At 44.6% G+C, this 27,126-nt stretch overlaps 2 protein-coding genes across 2 annotated transcripts in view; one reads left to right on the top strand and one right to left on the bottom strand.

Annotated features, from left to right (window-relative positions):
* Positions 1 to 17,439, top strand: part of Efhc1 (EF-hand domain containing 1) — a 41,971-nt gene extending 24,532 nt beyond the window's left edge. Inside the window, exons 8-11 of the mRNA XM_027392788.2 lie at positions 1,618 to 1,831; positions 2,428 to 2,575; positions 15,185 to 15,488; positions 16,958 to 17,439. Of these exons, the coding sequence (XP_027248589.1) occupies positions 1,618 to 1,831; positions 2,428 to 2,575; positions 15,185 to 15,488; positions 16,958 to 17,029 (738 nt within the window). The 3' untranslated portion in view covers positions 17,030 to 17,439. The remainder of the gene's footprint in view (positions 1 to 1,617; positions 1,832 to 2,427; positions 2,576 to 15,184; positions 15,489 to 16,957) is intronic.
* A 4,300-nt stretch (positions 17,440 to 21,739) lies between these two features.
* Tram2 (translocation associated membrane protein 2) overlaps positions 21,740 to 27,126 on the bottom strand; it is a 74,420-nt gene continuing 69,033 nt past the window's right edge. The window contains exon 11 of the mRNA XM_027392790.2: positions 21,740 to 27,082. Coding sequence (XP_027248591.1) covers positions 27,009 to 27,082 — 74 coding nt within the window. The 3' untranslated portion in view covers positions 21,740 to 27,008. The remainder of the gene's footprint in view (positions 27,083 to 27,126) is intronic.

Genomic DNA, 27,126 nt, shown 5'->3' with positions numbered 1-27,126 from the left:
TGGTTGTCACAGCGTGGATAGGGATGGAACTTTGATTTTCAAAAACAGTGCACATTCCCAGTTAGTTCTCTCTGCCTCCTGCTAGTGATTAGAGATTTGATCCCTCAAATCCAGCTGCTCCAGCATCATGGAATCTAATGCCCATGAGCCCCAAACAAACTCTGCTGCAGTTGCCTTGTTCGTGATTTTGTTTTTTTGTTTTTTGGTGTTTTCACTGCAATGGAAAGCGATGCAGTTACTCTATGGGAGGGACACAGCTTTGAATGCACACATAGTTCACTGGAACATCAGAGTTCTTGGACTCTGCAGCAGTGAACCTCACAGCAGATAGGTTACCCTGGATGTTGTACTCCCTGGGGCTCAAGGCTACAAAGCCGGTTTATTCTCATTTGATGAGATCTTATGGCCTGCACTTCGTTTGCCAACATCCAGCCCTCCTGCTCTCCACAGCTGCTCACTGGATCTGTCTCTATCCCTATCACCCCCGCACCACCACTGGTGAAGGGACCAGCTCCCCATTTCAGCAGCCATAACAGCTGAACACGTACTTGCATGACCTTGTCTTGGTCACTAGGAGGTCAGATGCCTGCCTCGTGGCAAGGAACCAATCAGAAGTTAGCTAGTGGCGCTATGCTTTACGGCTCTGGGTGTGCTTTACCGGACAAGTGCACAGCAATGACGCGCAGAGCATAGCAACCACCCTGGGAGGGCCTATGGGCCATAACAACCAGTTGACCAGTCAACACAGGGCAAACCCTCCAAGCCTGGAGGCACACCAATCGTGAGCCTGTGCGTACCCCTAGACACTCCCCTTACGCTGCCCTATAAGATCTCTATGCAGACGCTTCGAGTTGTCCTTCCTAGCATCTGCCATGGTGGGTGGATGAAAGACCCTAGCTAACATGGGGTTGGGGTTAGCTCGTTAAACAACTAACTACAATAAAGCCTTGTGCTGTTTTTATCAAGCTTTCTCCTCTGCATGGTGATTGGGGTGGCCTCGGTCCTGGGCTGAGATCCTGGGGGCCTGAGTCTCCAAGGGTCTTTCACTGGGTCTGCTGCAAGCTCAGACTCCACACTTGTGAATGTTGTCTGTTCTCAGGCCCCCAGATAAATCAGTTTGAAAACAACAGGTTCTCAAAATTGTGCCTAGCCACTTCCTCTGAGCTGGGGACTCTTCTGTAGTTGAGCTCTGTCAAGTCTGGTTTCCCTTTTGGGTGAGACTCCCCTGCCCCTCCCCCTAATGGGGAGCCATGTGACTGGGGAGGCTGTGCTCAGCCTGGTATCTTTCAGGTACTTGCTTTTGTGATTCTCTTCTGCATCTCCTTGCGAATTGCTGGAGCTCTTCTTCCTCTCTTTCTGTCTTTGGACTCTCAAGTCAACATTTTAAAGCCTAGAAGTTCTTAAATAGAAACCCAGAGTTTTCTTCTGGGCCTGCACTCCCACAAGGCAGCAATCAAGCAGATATGAGTTAGGGTGGCCTGCCTTCCCAAAATGGAGCCTGTCTGTCTCAACCCAGACCCTCAATATATGTCATGTTTATATCAATTCAGCTTGGTTTCATTTGGGGTTCCTGGAAAGATCATGAACCCTGATATTCTCTTTTCTCCATCTTCCTAGGAATCCCCTATCCCAGAAGATAAAGACCGTCGATTTATCTTTTCTTATTTTCTTGCCACTGATATGATCAGTATCTTTGAACCTCCTGTTCGAAACTCTGGTATCATCGGAGGCAAATTCCTGGGCAGGACTAAAGTTGTTAAATCATTCTCTCCAGTTGACAACCCTATCTACTATGGACCAAGTGACTTCTTCATCGGTGCCGTGATTGACGGTAAGCCTAAACGTGGCTCAGAGTTTCCTGGTGACTTAGAAAATGGACTCTTCACAGCTGTGACTTCATGTATTCTTAAGCCTAAGAAGCAACTGGGCTGTGTTCTAACTGAGAAGATGCTAATATGGCTGTATTTGCGCTTCCAATTCTTAATCTCCTTACGTGTCAGTTAAACTATAAATCAATGGCATTTGTGGATACTGTGTTATTGTATCTATTGACTCCATTTGTTAGATGTTAACATGAGGAACCTGAGGAAACCACTGAATATTAATGCACATAGTTGTTCAAAATGCACTAATCTGGCCAGGCAGTGGTAGCACACACCGTTAGTCCCCGCACTTGGGAGGCAGAGGCAGGTGGACCCCTGTGAGTTCAAGGCCAACCTGGTCTATATAGCGAGCTCTAGGAGAGCCAGGACTTTGTGGAGAGATCTTGTCTGAAAAACAAGCAAACAGAACAACAACAACAAAACAAATCAATTCACTAGTTGGCCACAAATGATTATCTGTGGATTTATTGCTGGAAGGTTATTTTGCTCCTGACTGCATGAGAGAAGCAAAGCTGAACTAAGTGTACCGTTATTCTCTCTGCAGTGTTCGGCCATCGATTCATCATCCTTGATACAGATGAGTACGTTTTAAAATACATGGAGAGCAACGCTTCCCAGTATTCACCAGAAGCCCTCGCCTCAATCCAGAGCCGCATCCAAAAGCAGGATGTTCCTGCACCAGAACCAGAAACGTACGTTTGACTGACTGCCCAGGGTCAGGATTTGGCACATGCAAGCTATTCAGAAAGCATGTCTACTCTGTGTGTGTTGTGTGAGTATGTGGTATACATGAACTTGAGTGCATAGGTACATAGGTACACATGCTTGTTCACTCACCTGTAGAGGAGATCTTTAAGTAATCCTGTTCTGTCATGCTACGCCTTATTTTTCTGAGGTACAGACTTTTACACAGTCTGGATCTTGGCCAGCAACCCAATGATCCCCTTGTCTCTGTACCCCACAGCACTGGGGTTGAGGGTGCAGCTGCCCCCAGGATTTTTTGTTTTGTTTTTACACAGGTGCTGGGACCTGAGTTCCTCATACCTGAATGCTCGAATAACAAGCATTCTGACCCACCAATCCATCCCTGCAAACCTCTAGAAAGTAATTTTTTTTGTTGTTTTTTGTTTGTTTATTTGCTTTTCGAGACAGGGTTTCTCTGTATTGCTTTGGAGCCTATCCTGGAACTCGCTCTGTAGACCAGGCTGGCCTCAAACTCACAGAGATCCACCTGCCTCTGCTTCCTTTGTGCTGGGATTAAAGGCGTGCGCCACCAACGCCTGGCTAGAAAGTAGTTCTTGTCAAAATAAATGAGTAATGATGTTTTAGAATTTCAACTTTCCTTTACCAGGTTGGAGTTGTCAGGCAGATGTAGACTGTTTCTTGGACTTCACATAATAACTACTATCTTAGCACTTTTCCAGTTTTTTTTCCCTGTAGCAAATAATTATTGAATGAATGCCTGCCACATCTGCTTCAGTGATATCCCTAGGCCACTGGTCTCATCAGTCTTATCAAAATAGATAAGAAACTGCTGTCTTTCTGGACTGACCTAAGCAGGAATTGATAGGGTGTAATTCAAGTAAATCATACAGTACAATCAATGATAAATACTGTATAAAAATAAAGGCAATATAGGTGGCAAGCAATTGTGGAAGTTGGCAGTGGTTTGCACTTGCTTGGTAGAGGGGAGACATCTCAGAGGGCAACACTGTGCAAACCCTTGAAGGGAAGGGAGTTCATTCTCTGGGTAGATGTGTAGATGTGGGACTATTGGGTACAGAGACCTGCCAGGTAGCATGCTCCTCTTAGCGTGCTCAAGTAACTGGCAAGATACAGACCAGTGAAGAGAGGCTGGAATGCGTGAGTGAGATGAGGATGGGTAAGTGCTAAAATTAGAAAATTAATAAGAAAACTGAAAATTAACAAGGGGCTAGATTGCATAAGATTCACCGGGTATTTGGGAAGATACCAACTTCCTCTGAATGAAGCAGAGATCCATTTGGGAGTTTCTGAGTAGAAGAGTAATATATACTTTTAAAGACCTAGCCCACTGCTGCACTGATACTCCAGTCAGAGTCACATGTGGTGGTGCAAACTGAATTCTAGCACTTGGGACGTACAGGAAGAAGGATGAAGAGTTTCAAGGCCAGCCTGAGCTACATATGGAGTTTGAGGGCCAGCCTGAGCTATGTGAGATTGAGAGGGAGTGGGAAGGAAGAGAGAGTGTGTGCATGAGAGGAACAATACTGTAGGAGATGGCAGGGCACGAAGGTCAGAGAAGTGAAGAAGCGATCTCATTGGCTGAGCCAATGTATTGGAAGGTAAGCTACATGGGGGATGTGAGTTAAAAGAGTCAGAGAAGATTCTGAGATTGGAGCCTGAGCACCAGGAAGGACTTACCCTCAACTGAGATGGGAACTGTGGGTGAAGAAGGAGTTTGATAGGGGAATGTGGTAGAGATTTGGGTTTGGAATGTGTTTTATATTTTGGAGATAAAATAGAAGCAGGTGCATGCTAGCATTCTGCAGGGAGCCGAGGACTTCCATGAGGATTTCCAGTATCATTAGACAGGGAGGAAAGCTCAAAAGAGGAGAACGTAAGAGAGGATGGGAAGCACTCTGGATGAGATGTCTGCCCGGTGTTTATGAGGAGGATTGTACAAAGGAGGACAGAGAAATGGGACCGTAGCTGGTAGAGGAGGTGGAGTCAGCTGAAAGTTTTGTTTTGTGTTTGGCTTAAGATGGAAAACATACAAGCAAAAAATACAAAAATACGAAAGCTGCCTGCGTTTGATCCCATCTATCGGGAGACCAAGGCAGAGCTATTGTAAGTTTGAGTCCATCACAGGCAAGGCCCTGTCTCAAACAACAGCAACAACCACAAAAACTATTGGGGTATGTAAAATTCTGTGTGGAAGGGAACTGACCGATGTGTGAGAAATGGGCAGAATTGCTGAAGTGTGAGAGACAGGATGGAAGGGATTTAGTGAATAAGCAGAGAGAACTTGGTGCTGAGGAGAAGCACAGTTTATCCAGGGCAATTACCCTCAAAAATATTAGTTTCAGGACACTCATAATTAAAAAAAATACTGTAGACATAGAGTGGTTACTTTTCTGTTACTGTGGTAAAATACTATGACTAAGACAACTTATAGAAAGAAGAGTTTATTTGGCTTATGGTTCCAGGGTGCTATGAGTCCATTGTGGGGGCATAGCAGGAAGTGGCAGGCATGGTGACAGGAGCAGGAGACAGATCTTCAAATGTAAGCAACAAGCAAAGAGAATGAACAGGAAGTGGGGCAGGACCAGAAATATTTAATCTCCACCCCCAGTGATGTGCCTCCTCCAGCAAGGCTCCACCTTACAGAGGCTTCCACAATGTCCCCAGACAGTGCCACCAACTGGGAACCAAGTGATAAGATACACTATGGGGACTGTTTTAGTCAGGGTTCTTTAGAGGAACAGAGAGGAACGGAATTTATAGGATGAATATATAGGGAGAATGAATATAGAGATGTGAATATAACTTATATGAGAGAGAGAGAGAGAGAGAGAGAGAGAGAGAGGAGACAGAAGACAGAGAAAGAGAGGGTTAATTTATTAGAGTGGTTTACAGGCTGTTGTTCAGCTATCCAACAAAGGCTGTCTACCAACAGATCCAAGAATCCAGTAGCTGATTACTACACAAGGCTGACTGTCTCAGCTAATCTTCAGTATACACCAAAATCCCAAAGAACTAGGGATATTCTGTAATGCCAGTGAAGGCATGGACTTGCCATTGAGACCAAGGTCAAACAGGCAAAGAGAAAATCTTCCTTCTTCCATATCCTTTATATAGGAAGCAAGGCAGAAGGTGTGGCCCAGATTAAAGGTGAATCTTCCCACCTCAAAAAATGTTAATTAAAAAAACCCCCCACAGGTGTACCCACCTGCTTGGGTTCTAGTTAATTCCAGAAGTAGTAAAGTTGACAACCAAGAGAAGCCATCACAGGGACATTTTTCATTCAAACCACAACAGGACCATTAAGAGCTTTTAATCTTTTCATATTTAGCTTTAGCATATTAGATAGTATATCTGAAAATGTAAATTATTTTTTTAAAGAATATAATAACAAAGGTAACTTTTTTTTATTTTTTTTTTTTAGATAGGGTTGCATGTGTTCCCAACTAGCCTTGAAATTGATATGTAGCTGAGGCTGACCTACAACTATGATTCTCTCGCCTCTGCCTCCCACAATCTGGGATCACAGGCATATGTGTACCACCATTCCTGGTTTTGTATGATGCTGGGGACCAAATTCAGGGCCTTACACGTGCTAGTCAAGACACTATGAACTGAACCACAAAAAGAAAACACTCTGAGGAAAATAACCATGTTTTCTGTTTTCCAAACAAAAATAACCGTGGGGAAGAATTAGAATTTACGTTTTTTGAGAATACCTTTTAATATGTGGTTTTCTTAAAAGGAGACAGCTGAATTCTTATGTTTTTAAATTCGGTTCAGAAAGAAAACATCATTTATTGCGTAACATTTGGGAAAATTCTTGTGTGCTTGTGGGAAAAGAGGAGTGAAAAGATAAAACAATGGCAGTGTTGTTTTTTTTTTCACCTTGTAGAACCTTACAGGGGTCTTGGGAGACCCCAGCAGTCCTGACATTCTTCTTGGAAACATTGGTCTTGGTGACATGAAGTCAGAAGCTAAGGGGACAGGCACAGATAAATATGTGGTTGGCAAGTCTTTCTAATTGTTTATGTCAGCGTGGAATACAGTAGGAACTGGAATTTGTGACATGTCTTATTTTATTGAATACATAGGATACACATGGAGCATAAGGGAAATGAGCACCAAATTAAAATAGAGTTTTCTGTTGCTACTGCAACAGAAAAACTATGGCCAATTATAATCTATAGTCACCATCAATTGAAAAATGTATGTTAATTCCAGAGATGTTCAATGTGGCGAAGAATTTGTCTTTGTATCGGTGGAGCGGGTGACATGGTCAGGCACTGTCTGCTGTGTAGCATGGGGAGCTCTCTTCTGGGTCCTCTGTTCAGGGGTACCAGAACCCGGTGCTGATGAAAAGAATTTCTAGGCGAGTCTGTATGAAGCAAAGCTGAGATTTGTTTATGAACAGAGATATTTATTTTGAGTGAAAGTTTTATTAGAAAGGGGAGGGGGAAGGAAAGCGAAAAGAGGTAAAGAGACACAGAGACACAGAGAGGACAGAAGAGAAGAGGGAGACACGAGGAGAAAGAGAAGCAGGAAAGAGCAGAAAGAGCAAGAGATAGTTTTTATATAGATTTAAGCAAAGGCATAGAGGAGGGACAGAAAGATGAAGGGAGGAGGAGAGAGTGCTGGGAAGAGGAAGAGGGGAGGGAGGAGAGAAGAGAGAGGGGAGAAGGAGGGAGAGAAGGGGGATAGAGAAGAGGTTTGGGAACAAACGGACTGTTAGGCATCTCCTGGGGAGGATCCAGGGTTCTGAGGGGAGAGTCATTGGTGGCTAATGAAAACATTACTCAACGATTAACTAGAAATATTTCGGTATAATTATTTTCTCTAAAGAGCTCTCCTTGCCAGGCTTGAGGGCACAGGCCCATGGTCCAGCTGCTGAGAGGGTCAAGGCACGCCTAGTGGACTTCGTGAAACCTGGTCTCTAAAACAAAGCAAAATGAGATAGAGGACATAGCTCAGAGGTAGAGCCCTCGCCTAGCCTGTGTGAGGTCTGGTGTTTCATTTCCAGCATTGCAAAAATAAATAGATCAATAAACAGACCTCTTCCTAATTAACAGAGGCTATCAGGTGGCTTATATGGGATGCACTACAAATATTTAAAGAAAAGAAAGCAGTTCTGACTAAATCACAGGCGCAGGAAGGGCAAAGGGATTCTTACTGTATCACAGGTCACACGGAGCCAAGGCACATGTCTTGATTTTAAACCTGTTCATTCTCTTGTTTGCAAGATTTCTCTCAAAAATGGGATTTCAAGTCCTTTGCAGGGGACTTGATGCCATTCAGTGAGAAGTTTAATCCAGGTGTCTGAGGGTGAGGGTTTGGGCCCTCTCCCTTCTCCCTTTAACGTCCCCATCTTTCCAGTCTGGAACGTGAGAACTAAAGAAGTTTCTAGGAAAATGGAAGGCCACATGGTGAGCACTAAGAACCCACTTGGTATTCAAGGCCATTATTGTTCAATTCCACTACATCTCAAAAGGGTCCCCTTCTATTCTCCTGTGTCTGTGCAAATACCAGCAGACCCCGGGAGCTATTTGCTTAAGCATGTTACTAGCAAATTCTTATTTTATATTAGGCAACGAGGGAAAGTACGCAAGGGGCTCTGAGACCTCCATACCAATAAAAGCCAGGGGTAAGCAGGTTTTAGAGGAAGGGGTCCACTGCTATCCATGTTTCCATCCTCACTTCTTCCAGTTGCTCTGCGAGGGGAAATGCTTGAGGATGACTTAAATCTCAGGGTCACACTCCTGTGTCTTCAAGCCCTTCCAGTTCTGGCCCTTTACCTATCCCAATCTATAACCAACTCTACATCCTTCATTCAACTAATAATCTTAAGACGTTCCCAAGCATCATTGTCAGGCCTGTGTATTTTCTTTTGTTCCAGACAGGCTTTCTCTGTGTGGCCCTGGCTGTCCTGGAACTCACTCTGTAGACCAGGCTGGCCTTGAACTCACAGAGACCCACTTGCCTTTGTCCCCTAGAGTGCTGGAATTAAAAGCGTGCACCACCACTGCCCAGCTTGGGTCTGTGTATTTATATGACAGGTGACAATCCCAAGTGGATGGATTTTGGAGTAGCTAGCCATTGTTTTCCCTGGGCTGGAAAATTAGCATAGCATTCAGGAAAGTAAGTGAATACTTATCTCAGCTTGAAGTTCTTAGGGCATCTGGGATCCTCTTTACAATTAAAAAAAAAAATTTACAGGTATGGATGTTTTGCCTGCCTATATGTCTGTGTACCATGTGTGTGCCTGGTACCCACAAAGCCTAGAGTAAGGCATGGGGTATCCTAGAAATGGAGTCATAAATGGTTGTAAGCCATTATCTGGGGGCTGAGAACTGAACCAGGAGGCACTGAAAGAACAGTCAGTGTCTTAACCACTGAGCTTTCTCTCCAGGCCTTTCTTTGTAATTCTGTGAACTCAGATTTGAGGATAAAAAGACATGTGCATGGCTCATAAGCCCACTCTGAACACGAAACCTGTCTGTCTGGTCCGCATGAACACACATCTGTATGGAGACCACCTCCTCCTCCTCTTAGCATACTCATTGGTGCCCTTCAGCTTCAGGTGAACCCCTTTCCTACTCAGTGAGCCCCGCAGTCCTTCCTTCTCCCCTTGGAGATGTTTCCAGGTAGTCTCTTTTATTCTCCCATTGTCTTCAAGCCCCTATTCTTGGAAGATCACTTTGCAATTCCAGTGTGAAATCAAGGACTGGAGAGATAGATGGCTCAGCAATTAAGAGCACAGGCTGTTCTTTCAGAGAACCCAAGTTCAGTTCAGTTCAGTTCCCAGCATACACAGGATGGCTCGCAATTATCCTTAACTCCAGTTCCAGGGGAGCCGACACTGTATTCTTTCCTCCATGAGTCCCGGGTATGCATGTGGTATACACCCATTCACACAGGCAAAATACTCATATGCATTAAACAGGTAAGCCTTAAAAAAAAAAAAAAAAAAAAAAGCCAAATGTGAGATCAAGCAACACAGTGGGCACTTCCGAAGTTCTCTAGTCTTTACTTTAGAATGTCTACATGATCATCCCTTTTCACCTCCTCCAAATGCAAGCCTTCTGTTGTGCATCTGTGACCATTTTCTCCCTAGCAGCTTAAGAATCCAGACACTCTTCATGAATAGTTTTCTTGAAAGTCACTGATGGTTTTCAAACACAATAGTCTCACTCATTAATTCAGCTGATATTTGAGCTTAGCCCCTGCATTAGACCTTACACTAATATTAGCTTAAGCAAATATGGGAGACAATTGGGGGCTGTGATCTATAGCAGAGGCTGGCAAGCTTTGTGCTTGCAGAAGCTCGGATGCTGAGGGATTCAGTCATAGCATCTCTTGGAAATACCCAACCCCACCCTTCCAGCATGAAAGCAGCCACAGACAAAGGTAGTTGGACAGCAGTGGGTGTGTCCCAGTCTTCAGCTAGATTTGGCCTGTTCCACAGTTTCCTGATCCCGCCCCTCCCAGTTAGCTTGTTTGGTGTACACGAAGTATTAATTGCTCCTTTGGAAACCTCTGCTTTGATCTGGGGAGTCAGGTCTGTCTGGTGTTCCCCTCTGAGAGCCTATCAGGTACATCTTCCGATTTACATCGTCCAGGTTGCTGCTTCTCAAGATCCTGGGTTTGTCCTCCTGCTTGCCTCCTCTAATCTCCCTAGACATCAGTGTGTCACTCTCTGTCCTAGCCATTCTCCTGAATTGATACCTGCATACCTTCGTTCTTTTTTTTTTTTTTTTTTTTTTTTTTTTGGTCTGTTTGCGGTCTTTTGAAACGCTCTTTACAACTGAAAAGCCATTTGTCACTTCCTCTCCCAGCACACCTGCTCCTCTTCTCTACTTCCCCTTATTCTCTTCCAAGGCTGAGATAAAGGGCAGTGATGATTCGGGAAGCACCAGCACAGTGCCTGACAGAGGAGGCTAGAAACACAGGTTAGCTCCGCCCTTTCTATTCTTGACCGGATTATATTTTAAACCATACCCAATAAGCTGTCCTGTTCTTTAGTTTGACCCTACAGTACCTCTCTCATTTCAATATCAGCCCCTATTCTTGATTTAAAGCAAGCTGTCAATGAGAGTTACATTTGCATGTACTTGGTACCCACAACAGTAACAGCAGAAACAAACAATCTCCCATTGGTTTAGCCGTGTGTGTGTGTGTGTGTGTGTGTGTGTGTGTGTGTGTGTGTGTGTGTGAGAGAGAGAGAGAGAGAGAGAGAGAGAGAGAGAAGAGAGAGAGAGAGAGAGAGAGAGAGAGAGAGAGGTACTACAATAGCTGGAGGCAGACAGTTGTTCTCAGCTGGAGAGGGGAGTTCACAGCCAGCCTGCACTGTATGAGATCCTAAGTCAAAAAAGAAAAGAAAGAAAACAAAAGAAAACCAACCAAACAAACAAACAAAAAAGTTAAAAAGTATTTTCCAGAATCTACCAGAAACCTCTTTTTTTTTTTTTTTTCATTTCATTGCCTGGGCTGTATCACTCCAAACCAATACTAGAAAAATCAAATATTGAGAAGAGTTCTCGCAGTAAACACATCTCACCTGAAACAAACAAACAAAACCCAACATTCATGACTTTTTGAAGCAGTTTAAATTCGTGTACGAAAAAATATAAACAGGTGAGCGCAGTTGTAAAAGGGGGCACTTTTAAAAAACTACAAAATAAAACTGGTTTTAGGAAAATAAACATCTCAAGTGATATGCTGATATTCAGAAAACCTTAAGAAATTCATTTTAAAATAGAAATGAGGCAAAACATTTTAAAGTGTTATATAAATCCATCTATGAACAAGAGTGACAAACACAGTTCAGAGAAGCAGCCCAGCCTCAGGGAATACCACACCCACACAGGTAGCCATATTGGGCTTTGGCAAAAGTTAGGCAGCACTACCCATTGCCACCCACCCACATTTCTTCCACACTGCATGGGTGTTTTCTCTGCTGTCTGAAGGGAAATGGGTATCTGGATTCTTCAGGGAAGAGACAGGTACTGTCTTCCCCTCAAATGATCTGATAATTGTAACTTCAGTCTTATATGTTGAGATGTGTGACAGGCAGGAGACCTTATCTCCTGTCAGCATGTGGAGGTTTGGGTGCTTCCTGTCACTTAAATGGCCCCCTGCCTGTTCAACTCCATTTAGTATATATGAATCAGATTGAAGGGACCAGCTCCCCTTTCAGCAGCCATAACAGCCGAACACATGCTTGTCATAAACTTGCCTCGGTCACTTAGAGGTCAGATGCCTGCCTTGTGACAAGGAAACAATCAGAAGTTAGTCACTAGAAAGTCAGATGCCTGTCTTGTGACAAGGAACCAATCAGAAGTTAGCTGGTGGCGCTATGCTTTATGACCCTGGGTGTGCTTTACGGACAAGTGCACAGCAATGGCGCACAAAGCATAGCAACCACCCTGGGAGGGCCTATGGGCCATAACAACCAGTTGACCAATCAACACAGGGCAAGCCCTCCAAGCCTGGAGGCACACCAATCGTGAGCCTGTGCATACTCCTAGACACTCCCCTTATGCTGTCCTATAAGATCTCTTGGGAGGACCTAGGAGTCGTCTTTTGCTAGCCATCCGCCATGGGGTTAGCTCGTTAAATTACAATAAAGCCTCATGCAGTTTGCATCAAGCTCTCGAATCTGCCTGGTGATTGGGATGACTGAGAACGTGGCCTGGGGCCCCGGATACTTGAGTTTTCCAGGGGTCTAACAAGATAACCATACTCATAAATGATTCAAGGAACCATTTCTATACCAGGGAATTTGGTGAAATCTTTATTGTTTTTGTCTTGTTATAAAAGTAGTATCTGCTTAAAATTTAAGGGAGTAAACCCAGTACATGCTTGTAATACCAGCACTTGGAAGCCTTGCCAGGAGGGCTGAAGTTAAGAGCTAGCGTGGGCTACATATTGTGACTATGTCTCAAGAACAACAAAGAAAACAAAACAGAGTGAAGTGAGTACAACTATTTTGAAACAAACAAACAAACAAACAAACTCATAAACCAGAGAGGACTACTTCTCATATTTTATTGTTTAATATACATATAAAATATAATACTCCTTGGGTGCTGTTGACTGGCTTTTGCAGTTTATCATGAACATTTCAGATATCTTAGAATGTTTTATGAAGCATCAATAATTTAATACATTAAGTAATTACATTTTCCATCCATGTACTTAATACCCTCTGTTTTCACGGGAGACTATGATTCTCTCTCTCTCTCTCTCTCTCTCTCTCTCTCTCTCTCTCTCTCTCTTTGTGTGTGTGTGTGTGTGTGTGTGTGTGTGTGTGTGTGTGTGTGTGTGTGTGTGTGTGTCCCTCTCTTTTTTTTTCAAGACAGGTGTTCTTTGTGTAGCCCTGGCTGTCCTGGAACTCATTCTGTAGATCAGGCTGGCCTCAAACTCAGAGATTGACCTGTCTCTGCCTCCTGAGTGCTGAGATTAAAGGTGTGTGCCACCACCGCCCAGCTAGACTATGACTTTCATTTAAAAAAAAAAAAAGATTTAGTTTATTTTTTTTGTGTATGTGTCAGTGAGAAGGTTTGCACACACGAGTGCAGGTCCCAGAGGCTAGAAGAGGGTGTTGTTTCCCGTGGAGCTAGAGTTAGTCTGACCTGCTGGACTGAATTCAGGTCATCTCAAAGACAGGATGCATTTTTAACTGCTGGGTCATTTCTCCAGCCTCATGTTTTTTTTTTTTAATATTTATTCGTTAGTATGTTTTGCCTGTATGCATAGATGTGTATCACATGGGTGTCTGGTGCCCCACAGAGACCAGAAAAAGGCCCTGGATCCCCCAGAACTGTAGTTATATGTGGCTGTGAGCCATGACATGGGTGCTGGAAACAGAACCCAAGGCCTCTACAAGAGCAAGTGCTTTTAGCTGATGAGTCCAGCCCCACACTCGGTGTCTTTTCTTTTTAAAAAGCAGTTTACTTACCCCCCTCAATTCAAATATCTATCTTTATACTTCTGTAAGTTTTATATAAAAGCTAGCAGTCTATACACACTTAGGTGCCTCAAATCTCTCACTAACAACCAGTGTCAATGACGCAGTCAGTTGCTTGCATTGCTTGATTAAAGTGTAAATTATTTAGCTCATTTTCTATTTCTGGACATTTTAGCTGATCAGAACAGTCTAGTGAATTGTCTTTCCATGCAGTCCATGGTTACTTCTCAAGATGTATTGTTTGAAATTCACTGCTAGAAGCTGCTCTTGGTGGTGCACACCTTTAATCCCAGAATTTAGGCAGCAGAGGCAGGCAATCTCAATGAATTAGAGGCCATCCTTGTCTAAATAGTTTAGGGCAGTTGAAACTTCATAGACTACATCTCAAAAAAAAAAAAAAAGAAAAAGAAAGAAAAAAGAATCATTGCTAGATTTTCGTCTCTTATTTAAAAAAAAAAAATCCTGAAGAATCACACTACTTTTCAGCTGCCCCAGACCCCACAATGGCAGCTGCAGATTAAAATGGAACTAGGGTCAGGGAGATGGCTCAGCAGTAAAGAGTGCTGGTATGCAGTCCTGGGGACTAGAGTTCTGCTCCAAGCATCCATGCAACAAACTGGGCATCCCTAAACCATCTAACTCCGACTCTGAGGGACCAGATGCCTTCTTCTGGATGTGTGCACAGAGACAAATGAAAGGTTAAAAACTGAAATGAATCAGGCAGGAGCTACACTGCACTGTTTTCAGCAGTGAAATTTCTGATTATATACAAGAAGAGCAGAGATGGCATGGTGGAGTCAGGGGTTTGCAGTCTTGGAGGGAGGGACTCAGGGAGAGGGAATTAGGATCCAAATGGGAAATGGGACGAGACACAAGTTCTGATCTTGCCTCTAATGTGATATTGGGACTATGTCACACACAGCATCTTCAAGTCCATTATCTTATCACTGAAAAACCTAAATGCTTACAGGGGATTCTCTGAGTGTATTTTGTTCTGAAAGGATTTAGGAATATGGGGGAGTCTTTGTTGGCAGTAATATTCCTTAGTTTTATAACTAGCTTTGTACTCAGAGGAAGTACAAATTGAGCTTCTACTCACTATGTCCTGTTGTAAAGGAATAGACATCCCTCTTCCCAGTGCTCTGCTACCAGTCTCTCCATGGTTTCAATAATGCAAAGCCTAAACTCCTGCCCATCGCCTAGAGCATCTCAACTCCTAGAGATGACCTTTTACAAAACTCACTGTCTGCATAACTCAGACACTTGGGTTTGGATGAGGTAATGTTGGTCTGCAATAGTAGAGGCCAACCTGATTCCCACAAATAGCAAATTGGGAATGGCGGTATGTGAGAACCAGTTCTTTGTGGTAAAATGATTTAACTGATGGCAAGAAGGGACACAGTTCAAACACTGTCTTAGATCAGCCCTTCTGATGTGGAGGTCAGTCACCAGCAGCTGCCAGTCAGTGTGTGTCAAAACCGGTTTTCTTTTTGTTATTATTATTATTATACACTTTCCAGATTTCACCAAATATGAGCTTTGGCCACTGAGAAGACTGGTCAAGAATGAATATACATATATATCTCCAATCATTTCTGTGTTTTCTTTATAGTAAGCAAGCTATGGAGGAACCCAAGGCACAGGGCCTGGAAGAACCCAAGACACAGGGCCTGGAAGAACCCAAGGCACAGGGCCTGGAAGAACCCAAGGCACAGGGCCTGGAAGAACCCAAGGCACTGGACCTGGAGACTCCGATAGAAATAGTCCAGATGCCCATGAAAGACCATTCCTGCAAAGACATCCGTGAAGCATTTCAAGTACATGACAAGGAGAATTCAGGATTTGTGGACAAAGAGACATTCTTTAAAGTCTGTGACAATCTTAATGTCCCAGTCGATAACTCTTTGACTAAGGAGGTCAGTATGAACTGTGGCTTGGGTTGACTGCCGAGACTAAGCACTTGTTATTCCTTCCCAAGGAGTTACAAGAATCAGATCTCCTGTTCTGTCCTGAGGACAGGATTTCCCACACCATAGCATCAACTTCCTGTTCATATTGTTGCTGCAGGTGTCCCTTAAGATGGGGCTGGGAACAGACAGCAGAGAAGTTGCTAGACTAGCATGTGAGGGGTGGAGGGTAATATAGGTGATCCTGAGGTACCAGCTGCCAAGAAGGGACCCGAAGATGAGTTCATGTATAGGATGTTTGCCGGCTTTGAGATCCTTCAAAGCCAGCCCATCAGCAGAACTAGCATGGAAGCTGATAAGGCAGCAGTGTCTGTAGGCTAACATGGCTCGCTCCCTGCAGATGGGAAGAAGGCATGGAAGTGTTCCTCCTAGAATTTTCATTATTGTTAAATAAGGGTGTTGTTTCTTTTACTGATTACAAATCCCGATAGCCAAGACCCCCTTGGAATTCAAAACAAAATGTCCTTCACCCTGGCCAGGACTCTAGCTTAATATCAAGGCATGCTCATTTGATTAAGAACATGGAATTTTCAAGCAAGAGGGAATGTTTGGAAATTAAAGGTTCATTTAGGAAATGGTTTTGTTTAAGGAGCTAGGTTAGGATAGAGGGTTTTGTTTGGTCTTTTTAAAGACAGAATGTTGACAAGGAGTATGAAAGTTCAGAAAGGAGGGTACTTGTTCATGTGGGCTAAGTACCCACCATTTAGAAGTCTTTGATTGACAGGATGGTTATGGCCAATTCACTTTTTGTTTTCTAGCCATTCAGACTGGGTGACATGGGAGCGGACATGAGGGAGGAACCGCAGCCATTGAGAAGTGGGGTGGGTAGGGGCTGGGTGAGGCAGAGCTGCATGCTGTACAGACAACCGCAGCCCATCACTGTTACCCATCACTGTTGAGTCCAGGGGACATTCAAAGCAGTGCTAAAACTAGATTGTTCTATTTGGCTGCAACAGCAGGAGTCTGATATTTAGGAGAGTGTAGTTATATCTGAATATAGCAATAAAAGTATTTTGAAGCTGGGTCTGCTAGTATATGCTTACATTCTCATCACTTGGGATACAGAAGAAGGAAGATGATGAGTTCAAGGCCAGTGGAAGCTACAAAGTGAGATACTGCCTCAAGATAAGGGAAAGCACTGTGATAATGACAACTCCCTTATAAATAATGGATATTACTGCTGTGGTTTCACTATGTATAATACGGGTTTAATGTCTGACCTACCTGACCTACCTTCCAGGATCCAAGTATTACTGTAGAGTCAACTTAGGATATAAAGGCTGAATTTTGTTTGGGTTGGCAAAAACTGGGGCTCCTTATGTGTAAGTGCGCTCTGCAGTTAAGCTGAAGGAAGAGCAATAGAGCAGCAGCCCTGGCTGTCAATCAAAGCCTCACCTCTCCTCTTTGTTCCCTTGCAGTTAATCAGGATGTGTACCCACGGAGAAAGCAAGATTGACTACTATAACTTTGTTAGATCTTTCTCAAATTGACCTGGATGAGAAGATGCGATATAAATTTTTGATATTGAACTGACACTGAGAAATCGACTTTGTATTTACCGCACACACAAGTATTTGCATCACTCCCGAAGCTGTATTTCTTTCTTTTTTTTTTTGTGGCTCTTCTATTTCACTATTACTAAAGTCTAAAGCAAATTGATTTTCAAAGAATGGAAGACTGGTGCCTTATTTGGATTGGCAGAGGTACCATGATAGTTTTACCTTATGGGGCCCAGGGGTTCTAGAATTTGTCAAACAGTATCCTGAATATGTCTGTAATGGTGCTTGGGATGAGGTTAACAGTTGCATTGGTAGACAAGAAAAACAGAACAGACCTTAAAGTAAGGAGATCCCCACAGCAGTAATTTGAAAGCCCGAATAGAAAAGAAACTGACCTTGCCCTGACTAAGAGACCACCCCCCCCACCCCACCCCCACTCACACCCCCCCCTTTAACCTGCCATTCAGCCTTCTCTGGCCCTCAGATGCAAACTTGCCATGTCCTTAATATGCAGCCAACAGACTGGATCTGGACCCTCAGCTGCTTTTAGCATGCAGACCCAGCCCACACAAGAACACACACCCACGACACACCACAGCACACACACTTAGTTTTTTCTGACTCTTTGGAAAAGCTTATTACAGATGTAGAAGGATGAAGAACAGAAGGAATGATAGACTTCTCTGGAAACATTTGGGATGTTGAAAATAAAGTTCACAGCAGCACAGATGCTGTTAGCCAAGGTCCTCTCTACCCACCCACCCACTTCCCTCAATGTTGTAGCGAGATACACTATATGCTTTCTAGGGCATAATTCTAAACATATTAGTAGGATAAAAGCTGGGAGCCTGAGCTCTGGCACAGCACTAAAGTTCTTTTCTAGTTGGTACAAAACCCAATATCGTCACAAATAAAGTTTTAAAAGATGGAATAGTGTACATCGTATGGTGCCTATTTTCATGAAATCTGTGTATTTACTGGGGTATAATGTAAAGAATTCCTTTTAGAGAGCTTCATCTAGAAGACAAGCAGCACTTTCTGGCTCTCCACTGAGCTTTGATTGACAGCCAGGGCTGCTCTTCTATTGAAGATAGCCATGCTAAATTTTTGTTAGCCACCCAAAACATGCAATAATGAGGATGAAGTTATGCAAGACCAGAATGCCCAGGACCTCTCAAAACTGCCAAGGGTGCCTTTTGCAAGGTGTTAAGACACATCTAACTAGCTTGTTCAAGGGGTTCCTTTCCGTTCTAGGCTATCTCAGGAAGAAACCATGTTTTGTTTCTTCCCATCATTTCTGGCTGTTGGAAGTTTTATTTTTAAGTACTTTAGAAAATCTACTTCAGTCTAAATTAGCCAAGCTTTATCCTGCCTGCTTCATCCAGTCCTGTCCCAGAAGTGAGTGCTAGACAAGTACAGTCCTTTCTCTGGCTGCTGTATCCCATTTCTCACCTTTGGAATATGGAAGGTGGGTTAAAAAGTAGGATCAGAAAGCTGGAGAAGCAACATATTATTTCATTGGTTAGTAATATTCATAGCCAGGGCTGGCTAAGTGGCATGTGCCAAAGCCTGACTTATTCTCACTCACAGGGCACTTTTCTTGAGGCAGCTCTTAGGTCATTTTCCAGAGAAATCCTGTGCATGGTCCCAGTCCCCAACTGCTCAACTGTAAAGGCATGTTCCATAGGCTCCATTCCTTCCCCAGAAGGGTCTCTTGAGAGGGGCCATCTCAGGTTGATATTTCCCTCTAGGGTAGGCTCTGTATTTAGGGAGGTCAATTCCTTCCCTATAGACTTACTTTAAGAATCAGACATCCCAAATATGCTTTCTGGATTCCAGAGGACTGAGCCAGGGAGATGGCTCTGTGGGTAAAAGTTCTAGGTGTGAAATTCTGATGGCCTGAGTTCAAATTTGTAATCCCAGCACTGTTTCAGTGAAATGAGAGGCAGAGAAAGGAGCGTCTCCAGGAAGCTCATAGGCCAGTTATCCTGGAGTGCCCAGTGCAACGGCAATTGAGAGACTCCACCTCAAAGAAGAAGGACCGACTTGATCACAATTGTCCTATGCTGTCCGTAGCATGCCCCGCCCCACTCAAATGTGTACACATACATTAGTTTTTAAAAGTTTAAGCTTAGGCAAGTTGAGTGACAGTACCCACAGCATTCTGAAAGGCCCCTCAGAAATCCATAGTTTGTAGTCAGCTATCCCACAGAAGCTATGGCCTGCTCCTTGGCAATCTTTCACAGATGTATACTGCTGGTAACACGTGGAAACGCTTCCTAATCTTTCCCCATTGGCTTTGGGCTTTTGCAGAAATAGAGATGTTCTCTTTTCAATCTTCTTCCGCTCCTGTGAAGGTGAAGCACTCACGCCCCTTTGTCTCAGTCAGGGATCTAGTGCTATGAAGAGACATCACGACCACAGCAACTCTTACAAAGGAAAGCATTCAATTGGGGGCTGGCTTATGGTCTCAGAGGTTTAGTCCATTGTCATCACAGTGGGGAAAATGGCAGCACACAGGCAGACCTGGTGTAGGAGAAGGAGCTGGGAGTTCTATCTCTGGACCCACAGGCAATGGGAAAAGAGAAGAGTGAGCCTCTGGGCTTGACTTGGCCTTCCGAAATCTCAAAGCCCACGCCCAGTGACACACTTCCTCAAAGCCACACCCACTCCAACAAGGCCTCACTTCCTTATCTCTCGAGTAATACCACTCTCTAAGGACCAACCATTCAAATATATGAGCTTATCGGGAGTCATTCCTATTCAAACAACCATACCCTCCAAATCTCAGTTCTGAATACTCTTTTCTTATTTTTTTTCCAGTAGATATAATACAGATAGCTCACTCTATTGCTCACTGTGGTGTCAAAGAGACAGTGGTCTTATGTCAGGCAGGCACACTCATATTCCATAAGATTGCTTCCCATTCTTCATTTTGCATCTTTCAAATTGACCCAAGATTGAGACGATCAGATAACAAATATCCTGACAAGGTATGAGAGGTATTTAATAGAAGACCAGGGCTGAAGGGAATGTCTGTGGAAGCATCGTACTCACTGTTCACTATAAAATCAGAGCAGATGACTTCTGTCTGGGACCCTGAAACAGAGTGCAGCCATGAGATGTCACTAAGTACTGTATGACACTGTCACAACTGGCATGCATCTTGAGGCCTGGGCTCAGGTGATAGATGACAGACAGCTAAGTGATATAGTAAGAGATGACCATCCTTTCAAATAAACCACAGCACTACCACTTACCACCAGCAGGGGCAGCACATTGGTAGCCACAATCACCAGATTTAGCTGAAGGACAGTTCATTTCTTCAGAACAGAGAAAAGCTACCTTGTGCGTGAAGCCTGGCTTGGTGGTGAGCCACAGGCCTTGAGCCACTGTTCAGTCCAGGGTACATGCCCCAAATACACCACAAGAGGGCCTTGAACATACTGTTGTAATTAAGGGAATTCACTTTGTGTCTACAAAGTTTCAATATATTCAGGACAACAGGTGAAGATTTCTCTAAATATTGTTTCCAAGGGCTCCTGGGTATGTGATTTTTTTAAAATATCCTGTTGGAACACAAGCATATTTATTAAGATCAATTTAGCCAGGTATGGTGGTGCAAGCCTGCAATCCCAGCACTTGGGCAGGAGAACTGCTTACATCCAAGGCCAATCTAGTTGGCAATGCAGTTGAGGCAAGCCAGGACTATATTGCAAGAACCTGTTTCAAAAACAAAAACAAAAACAAAGCAACCAATTTAAAAGTGGGCATGGTGGTACATAACTGTGATCCAAGCTCTTGGGTGGCAGAGGCTGAATTGCCATGAGTTTGAGGCCAGCCTGGACTAGAAAACCAGCAACAGAACAGTCAGAGCTATGTAGAAACACTCTGTCTCGAAAACAAATCATATAAAGTTTTATTTGTATCATGAACTTAACTCTGTTGCCAGTCAGCATATCTGGAGAAGGAAACCCTACAGGACACAGATGAGAAATGGGCTAAGCTAACTCAGCTCACTGCTGGATATCCCCCAGCATGCCATGGGGAGCAGGACGGAAGCCATCTGTACCAAAGCTTGCTGCCATCAGTACCACTCAATTTCAACTCAAGTAAGTCTCTGGGTGATGTTTACCCCCTGTGGGTTCCCTTGGCTAACCACCACCTGCAATTGCACTCATCTCCTGAGCACTCCACTGGGATGGTTCTGGAACACGCGGCCAACAGCTGCATGCAATAGCAGGCTATTTCTGTGACCACCCTGTTGCCACTATTTTTTTACTAAATTGGGACTGCATTCCCAGAGACCCTACTGCGTTCACTACATCCCCTCCAAGCTGAATGGCTTCCCAGGAGAATGGTCAAAGCATGGAGGCCTTCCTTGGGTGGATGGGGCATCCAACTCACAAAACCTGTTAGGAAATCCCCCTTTCTAATTCACTGCTATAGAGGAAATAAAAATGATGTATATTAGCCCAATTACTACACAGCGAAAAATTTTAAGACACAAGGGGGCTGGAGAGATGGCTCAGAGGTTAAGAGCACTGACTGCTTTTCCAGAGGTCCTGAGTTCAATTCCCAGCACCCACATGGTGGCTCACAACCATCCATTATGAGATCTGGTACCCTCTTCTGGTGTGCAGATATATATGGAAGCAGAATGTTGTATACATAATAAATAAATAATTTAGACACAAAAGCTAAAGTTGACACGGATTCATTTTTTTTTCAAAGTGAGAACAAATGGAAGAATCAAGGCTAAAACATATTACCACATAAAAACATGTCAGTGAGTTCTACCAGAGACCGTTACGACCAATAACTCTATGCCCTTTATTCAGGTATTTCAGAAAATATTTGATCATTTGTTTCAAAATGTACATTAAAAAAATCCATACAAAACTGTAGCTTGTTTCCAAAACCAGACAGAAACAGTGGAAAAGGACTTTGAAAAAAATTTCAGCAAAGTAAAAAGACACCCTTCCCTCCCAACCCTTTTACATGAAAGCATAAATACGCAGGTACACATTTTCCTTGAGTTAACTTGTTGAATTTGGTCCGTAACATGAACAGACTAATGTGGAAAAACAGTCAGTGTGTCCACATTTGCATTACGAGTTGCACAGGGACCAGCTCCTCAGCTCATCCTTCGGGTGTTTATCAAACAGAGTAACTGAAAAGGGAGGTTTCGTCACATGCCAATCTGTACCCAAAAGAACAACAGCACTCACTGTCACAGTCAGGTCCTGTGGGGGACAGATCATCACTGTGGCTGATTCTTAGAAAAATATCTATCCTCCCCACAAGAACAAGAAACTCTGGAACGCCTTTGGCGGTGACAGCCAAGCCGGCAACACCGGAGCAGACCTTATTCCTAGACATTGATAATATCGCAGTCTGAGGATTGTTTTTCCTTTAATTTTCAACACATTAAAAACATTTCTTTTAAAAAAACAATATGAGTTTCTAAGACGATACTACACAGTCTGTAAGATTGCCATAGAAACCCACCCAGGATCATAAGAATGACAGCAACAAAGGGAAGGGACTGACACTCGTGTAAGGGATGACGACGACCCTGCCCATGGGTCCCCTCTCTCCCACCATGCAGGATACAGTAAGGGACAAAGGCCTGTGGGAAAGACCACTGGCTGGGAGGGTTATTGCACAACCCGGAGGAGCAGGAGCAGGAGCAGAGGAGTGGGAACAGGCAGGCAGGCAGGCAACGGTCAGGGAGGGGGTTGGTGCTAGGAACACAAGGTAACCCTGACAAGAATCCAGGAGCTTTGGAGCTACCAGACCACAGATAACCATGCAGGTTACCAGTGAGCTAAGACTGGGAACCAGGAGTACAAGTGACTATGTTCCTCACACAAACTTTGGGCAACAAGGAAGTGAAACAGGTGGGAGAAGGATGCTGTTTCTAGTCTGAGGCAGGTGTAAGGAGACGGGAAGAGCAGGGCCAGAAGTACAGGAGGCGACCTTCTTCCCAACCCCCAAGCTTCCCTTATTACATAGGAGGCATGGCTGCCCGCAGCTGGGCCACCACACAAGCTTCCATAGTCACCAGCCAAGCCCAAAGACAACAGACAAGGGGAAACTAGAGACAAAGCTGAGAACACACGAGATCTATGTGTGAGGGAGAAAGGGTCAGAACAAGTGAGGCGAAACTGTCAACCCATGTCCCTTTTACCTGGAGCTGTGCTGAGGTATGGTGTCATTGGCTGCATATGCCGGTCAGCCCTAGAGCCCTGGCAGTTGGGGGCTGGCCATACAGTACCGGTGAAGGCCACAAGGCAATATAAGGCACTTTTTACACAAAAGAAGAAGGACCCACTGAGGACAAGAACAGAGAGTTTGCGGGTGTCTGCTCGATATGACTTTCCTTCTCATTTGAGGAGCTTCGAAAGAGTGTGTGATGGAAATACCACTGGCACAAGAAGCAGGGTGAAGGGTGAGAAGGTGCCCACAGCACCCTCCTAATGCTAACTATGGGCTGGAGAGGGACCTTATAGATGTCTCCTAAAGTCTGACACTGATAGTGTCCCTCTTTTAAGGAAAACAGCTGCAAGCTCAGGAGGCTGTGGGAGGAAGAGGACCACCTCATTGCCCTGACTCACAGGCCTTACTCAAGTCCATCCCAGAGCAGTGCAGAGCAGAGGCCAGAAGTGAGAATGCTGTCTGCTGGAGATACAGAGGCTGTTAAGCAGAGAAAGTTAGCCATGTCTAGACCCTCTACTTTCTGCCACTACAGACTTCTGCAAACCCAACTGAGAAGGCTGAAGCCCAATAAAAACAAATACATATGAAGGCCTTCCCTAACTGAAGGAGTCAGTGGATTTCTTTAAGGATGCATGGAATCTAAGTGAGCAAGAATGTACTCTTTCTGCTCCTACTTTTTTTTTTTTTTAACTACTTAGGAAAAATGCCAATGGGTACTAAGAAGGAGGTATCCACCTTCATGGGCTCTTACAGTCCCGGGTATTTCACAAAAGCATGGTGTCCATTGCCAGGGCACAGACATCTAAATTTAAATGATTTAAGGTTACCCTTAGACAGGTAAGATGGTGTTGTCCACAACCATTTAGGCACACACAGTTAAGACTGACTAGAATGGCAGAAAGTCTTCCTGGCTTTAGTCCGCTCCTCTTTCTCCCAGGAGAAACACACTGAGTGTATTCATAGTGTAGGCACCCAAGCCTGGATAACTTGTAAAAATAACTGTCCCATCACCAAACCTCTGAGAAGGACAACTGGCAACAGGGAAGTCTCAATCCACCACTCCTGCCACTCATGCCTGCCGGCGACCCAGGGATGCTGAGAGACAGGCAATGGCTGCTGAGGTAGAGATGAGCATCTTCTGGTATTGGTGAATGCTGCTGAGCATCTTAACCTTGGAGGAGCACGGCAGGTCCTTCACTAGGGTTGTGACACTTTGGGGACAAGAGAGACTTCATAAAAATGAAGAATGAGGCCACAGTGCCCAACTTAGAACAAGCTAGCTGCATGTCCACAGGATGATGTGGAACTTAGTTACTGTAATTCTGGCAACGCAACTTGTGCCAGCTTACCAAAGTCTTGGCTTTCCTACAACACCAATGCCAGAGAGGCTGGGTGGATGAGAATGTAGCCTAGAGTTCTCATAAGCCACCAAACATTCCTGTAGTTGAGGCTGGCGAGGTATGGTCCCTGGTCTCAGGCCTTTTCTCTAAAAATGAACACTGCCTAACTCCTACCACTGACCAAACCCTTATATTCTAGAATAGCCTACATCAATCCCAGTCATTGGATTCCTGGTAACACATCCAAAAATGAGCAACATGGGAAGCTTGCAAGACATTGAACGAATGAGGCCACATCATGTCAGGCTTCCAAGCATCCCAGGAAAAAAACAACGAAACCCCACACACAGGGACAGGGCTGCTGGATCCAAGACATCAGCTGCTCTTTGTACCTCTCTTTCTCCAAGACCTCCACATATCATATGCTTGTGACAAGTACCAGCAGCTCAGCCTAGGGACAAAGCTCTTGCTGAGAGCTGGCAAGGGTCTCCCAGTGATGTAGCTTGGGGATGGTCCAAGAGGACACCTAGACTAATGGGGTGAGGTGAATCTGGGGACCACTGGCTGAACCTCCACACAGCTTCAGGCAGTGTCACAAGTATGAGCTCAATTAAACTCAACCACCAAGATAGATGGGCTACACTGGCTAAAAAAGGGCCAGATCAACTCTGTGGGGGCTGCTGAGAGAAGATGCCGGGAAGGAGAGGGAGAGAATGGAGAAACGTACTTTCAAAACTCTGTTTTGCTTCCTAGGTGTACCCAGAAGAAGCTAAGGGGATTTCATCCCTATCCTGTATGTTATCCTGGACACAGAGGGGAAAACAATGCCAGATTGATGTTTGGAACCAAACTCCTCAATGACTTGTTAAATTAGACTTTACATACATTGTTAATGACTTGGAGAGGGGCAGCTGCCTTGATGAAGACCCATATCCCTGTTTATGGGTAAAAATTCAAGCTCTGGTCTCTACCATGATGTCAGAAGAAGACCAGCATATCAGGTTACATTAACATTCCTCTGTCACCAAGAACCTCTCCCCTATACCAGAGTTCAGGGCCCTTTAAAGCCCACTTCCCTCTGGAAGTCCCCACAAGGTACCATCAGGACCTGGTGACCTTATCTTCGGGTGGAACAGAGAGGAAAGAACACTGAAGGGAATGGGGCCACAGACTCCTATGAACCGGGCTACTCACACAGCCAGAAGAGAGACCCTGAGGCATCCCAATATCAGGTTCTAGGTATGCTCAACAGTATCAGCAAATGACACAGAACACTCAGGTGAGGCCAGAGGAAGGGTGGCTAGGTGACCCTCCCAGGACACCAGGGGACCACATGGGGCTGGAGTCCTTGAGGCTTCATGTTTCTGCAACTCAAGAGATGAAGTCAAGGTTGCACGCCTGACCCCAGATGGGGCAGGTTGCTTCTGGACTTGGGAACAGCATGTCTCAGGCAGGTTTGTAACTGCTGTTTGGTTTGGTTTTGGATGCTGGTAGATGAGTTAAGGGAGTATAGCAGCTGGTACTGCTGAAGGAAGGTCCAGATCAACTCTTCTATCACTCTCACCATGCCACTTTTGCAGAAGAGTCAGCTGTTGAATGTGCTTTGCTCTTTCGATAGAAGTGGGAAGGCACGCCCTTCTTAGCGCATCTCCCCAAGAGTGAAGGCAGGCTGGTTTCCAAGCCAAATGCAGCATGGGAAGCTGTTTGGAGTCCTGGGACTCAGTTAATTAACACTGTCTTTCTGGATTAAAGTCACTATGTCCCAAAGCAAACCACTTCAGGATGGACATGTAGAACCAGAATCCTACATCTTGTCAGTCAGTCAGCACCAAGAATATAGTGATCCAAGAGGGATGGGTGGCCTTTCCTCCTCGTGCCCATCCACACAAAGGCCACCGAGGAGCTGCCACCAGCTCCAAAGGAAGCTCCTTGGCAAGAGGCTTCCAGATTGACAGGTCCTGGGAGTAATAGACAGGACTACAATCTTAACTCCCTCTCATTGTAAAAAAAAAAAAAAAAAAAAAAAAAAATCAGAGAAATTGCACATTAAAGTCAGGAAGTGAGGAGAAAAAGAAGCAGTCATGAAGGAAGAGAAAGAAGGAAGCAGTCGTGAGCGAGAAAGATGGCTAGGAGAATCTAGGCCTCTGAGAAGACCCAAAACAGGACAGAGGTGAGGCCATGAGGTGGCTTGAGGGAGCAAGAGAGGAAGATTTTTGGTTTTATTGAAAATGGTTTATGGAAGAAGAGAAAGCCAAGAAGGTAGAAAGCAACTCCCCCTTTGATGCCAAGGTTTCTGCTGATGGAGATGGAGCGTGGCTAGGAGGATGGAGAGGCTGAGCTGGGGACCAGGACTTTTTGCCTCCCTGCTGGGCCCTCACCCAGTGGATCCCGTTCTCAGCACTTTGGCCTTAGGGAGACTTGAGTTTCTTAGTCCGTGGGGAGGTTCCATTCTCTGCTTTCACCACTCCATTTTCATGGTAACCTGGGTATATAGAGAGATACACACGAGGTGACTGCTAAGCCTGA

Source organism: Cricetulus griseus (assembly GCF_003668045.3).
Source record: "Cricetulus griseus strain 17A/GY chromosome 1 unlocalized genomic scaffold, alternate assembly CriGri-PICRH-1.0 chr1_1, whole genome shotgun sequence".
NCBI classification, from domain to species: Eukaryota; Metazoa; Chordata; class Mammalia; order Rodentia; family Cricetidae; genus Cricetulus; species Cricetulus griseus.
This window is presented reverse-complemented; position numbering and strand designations above follow the sequence as displayed.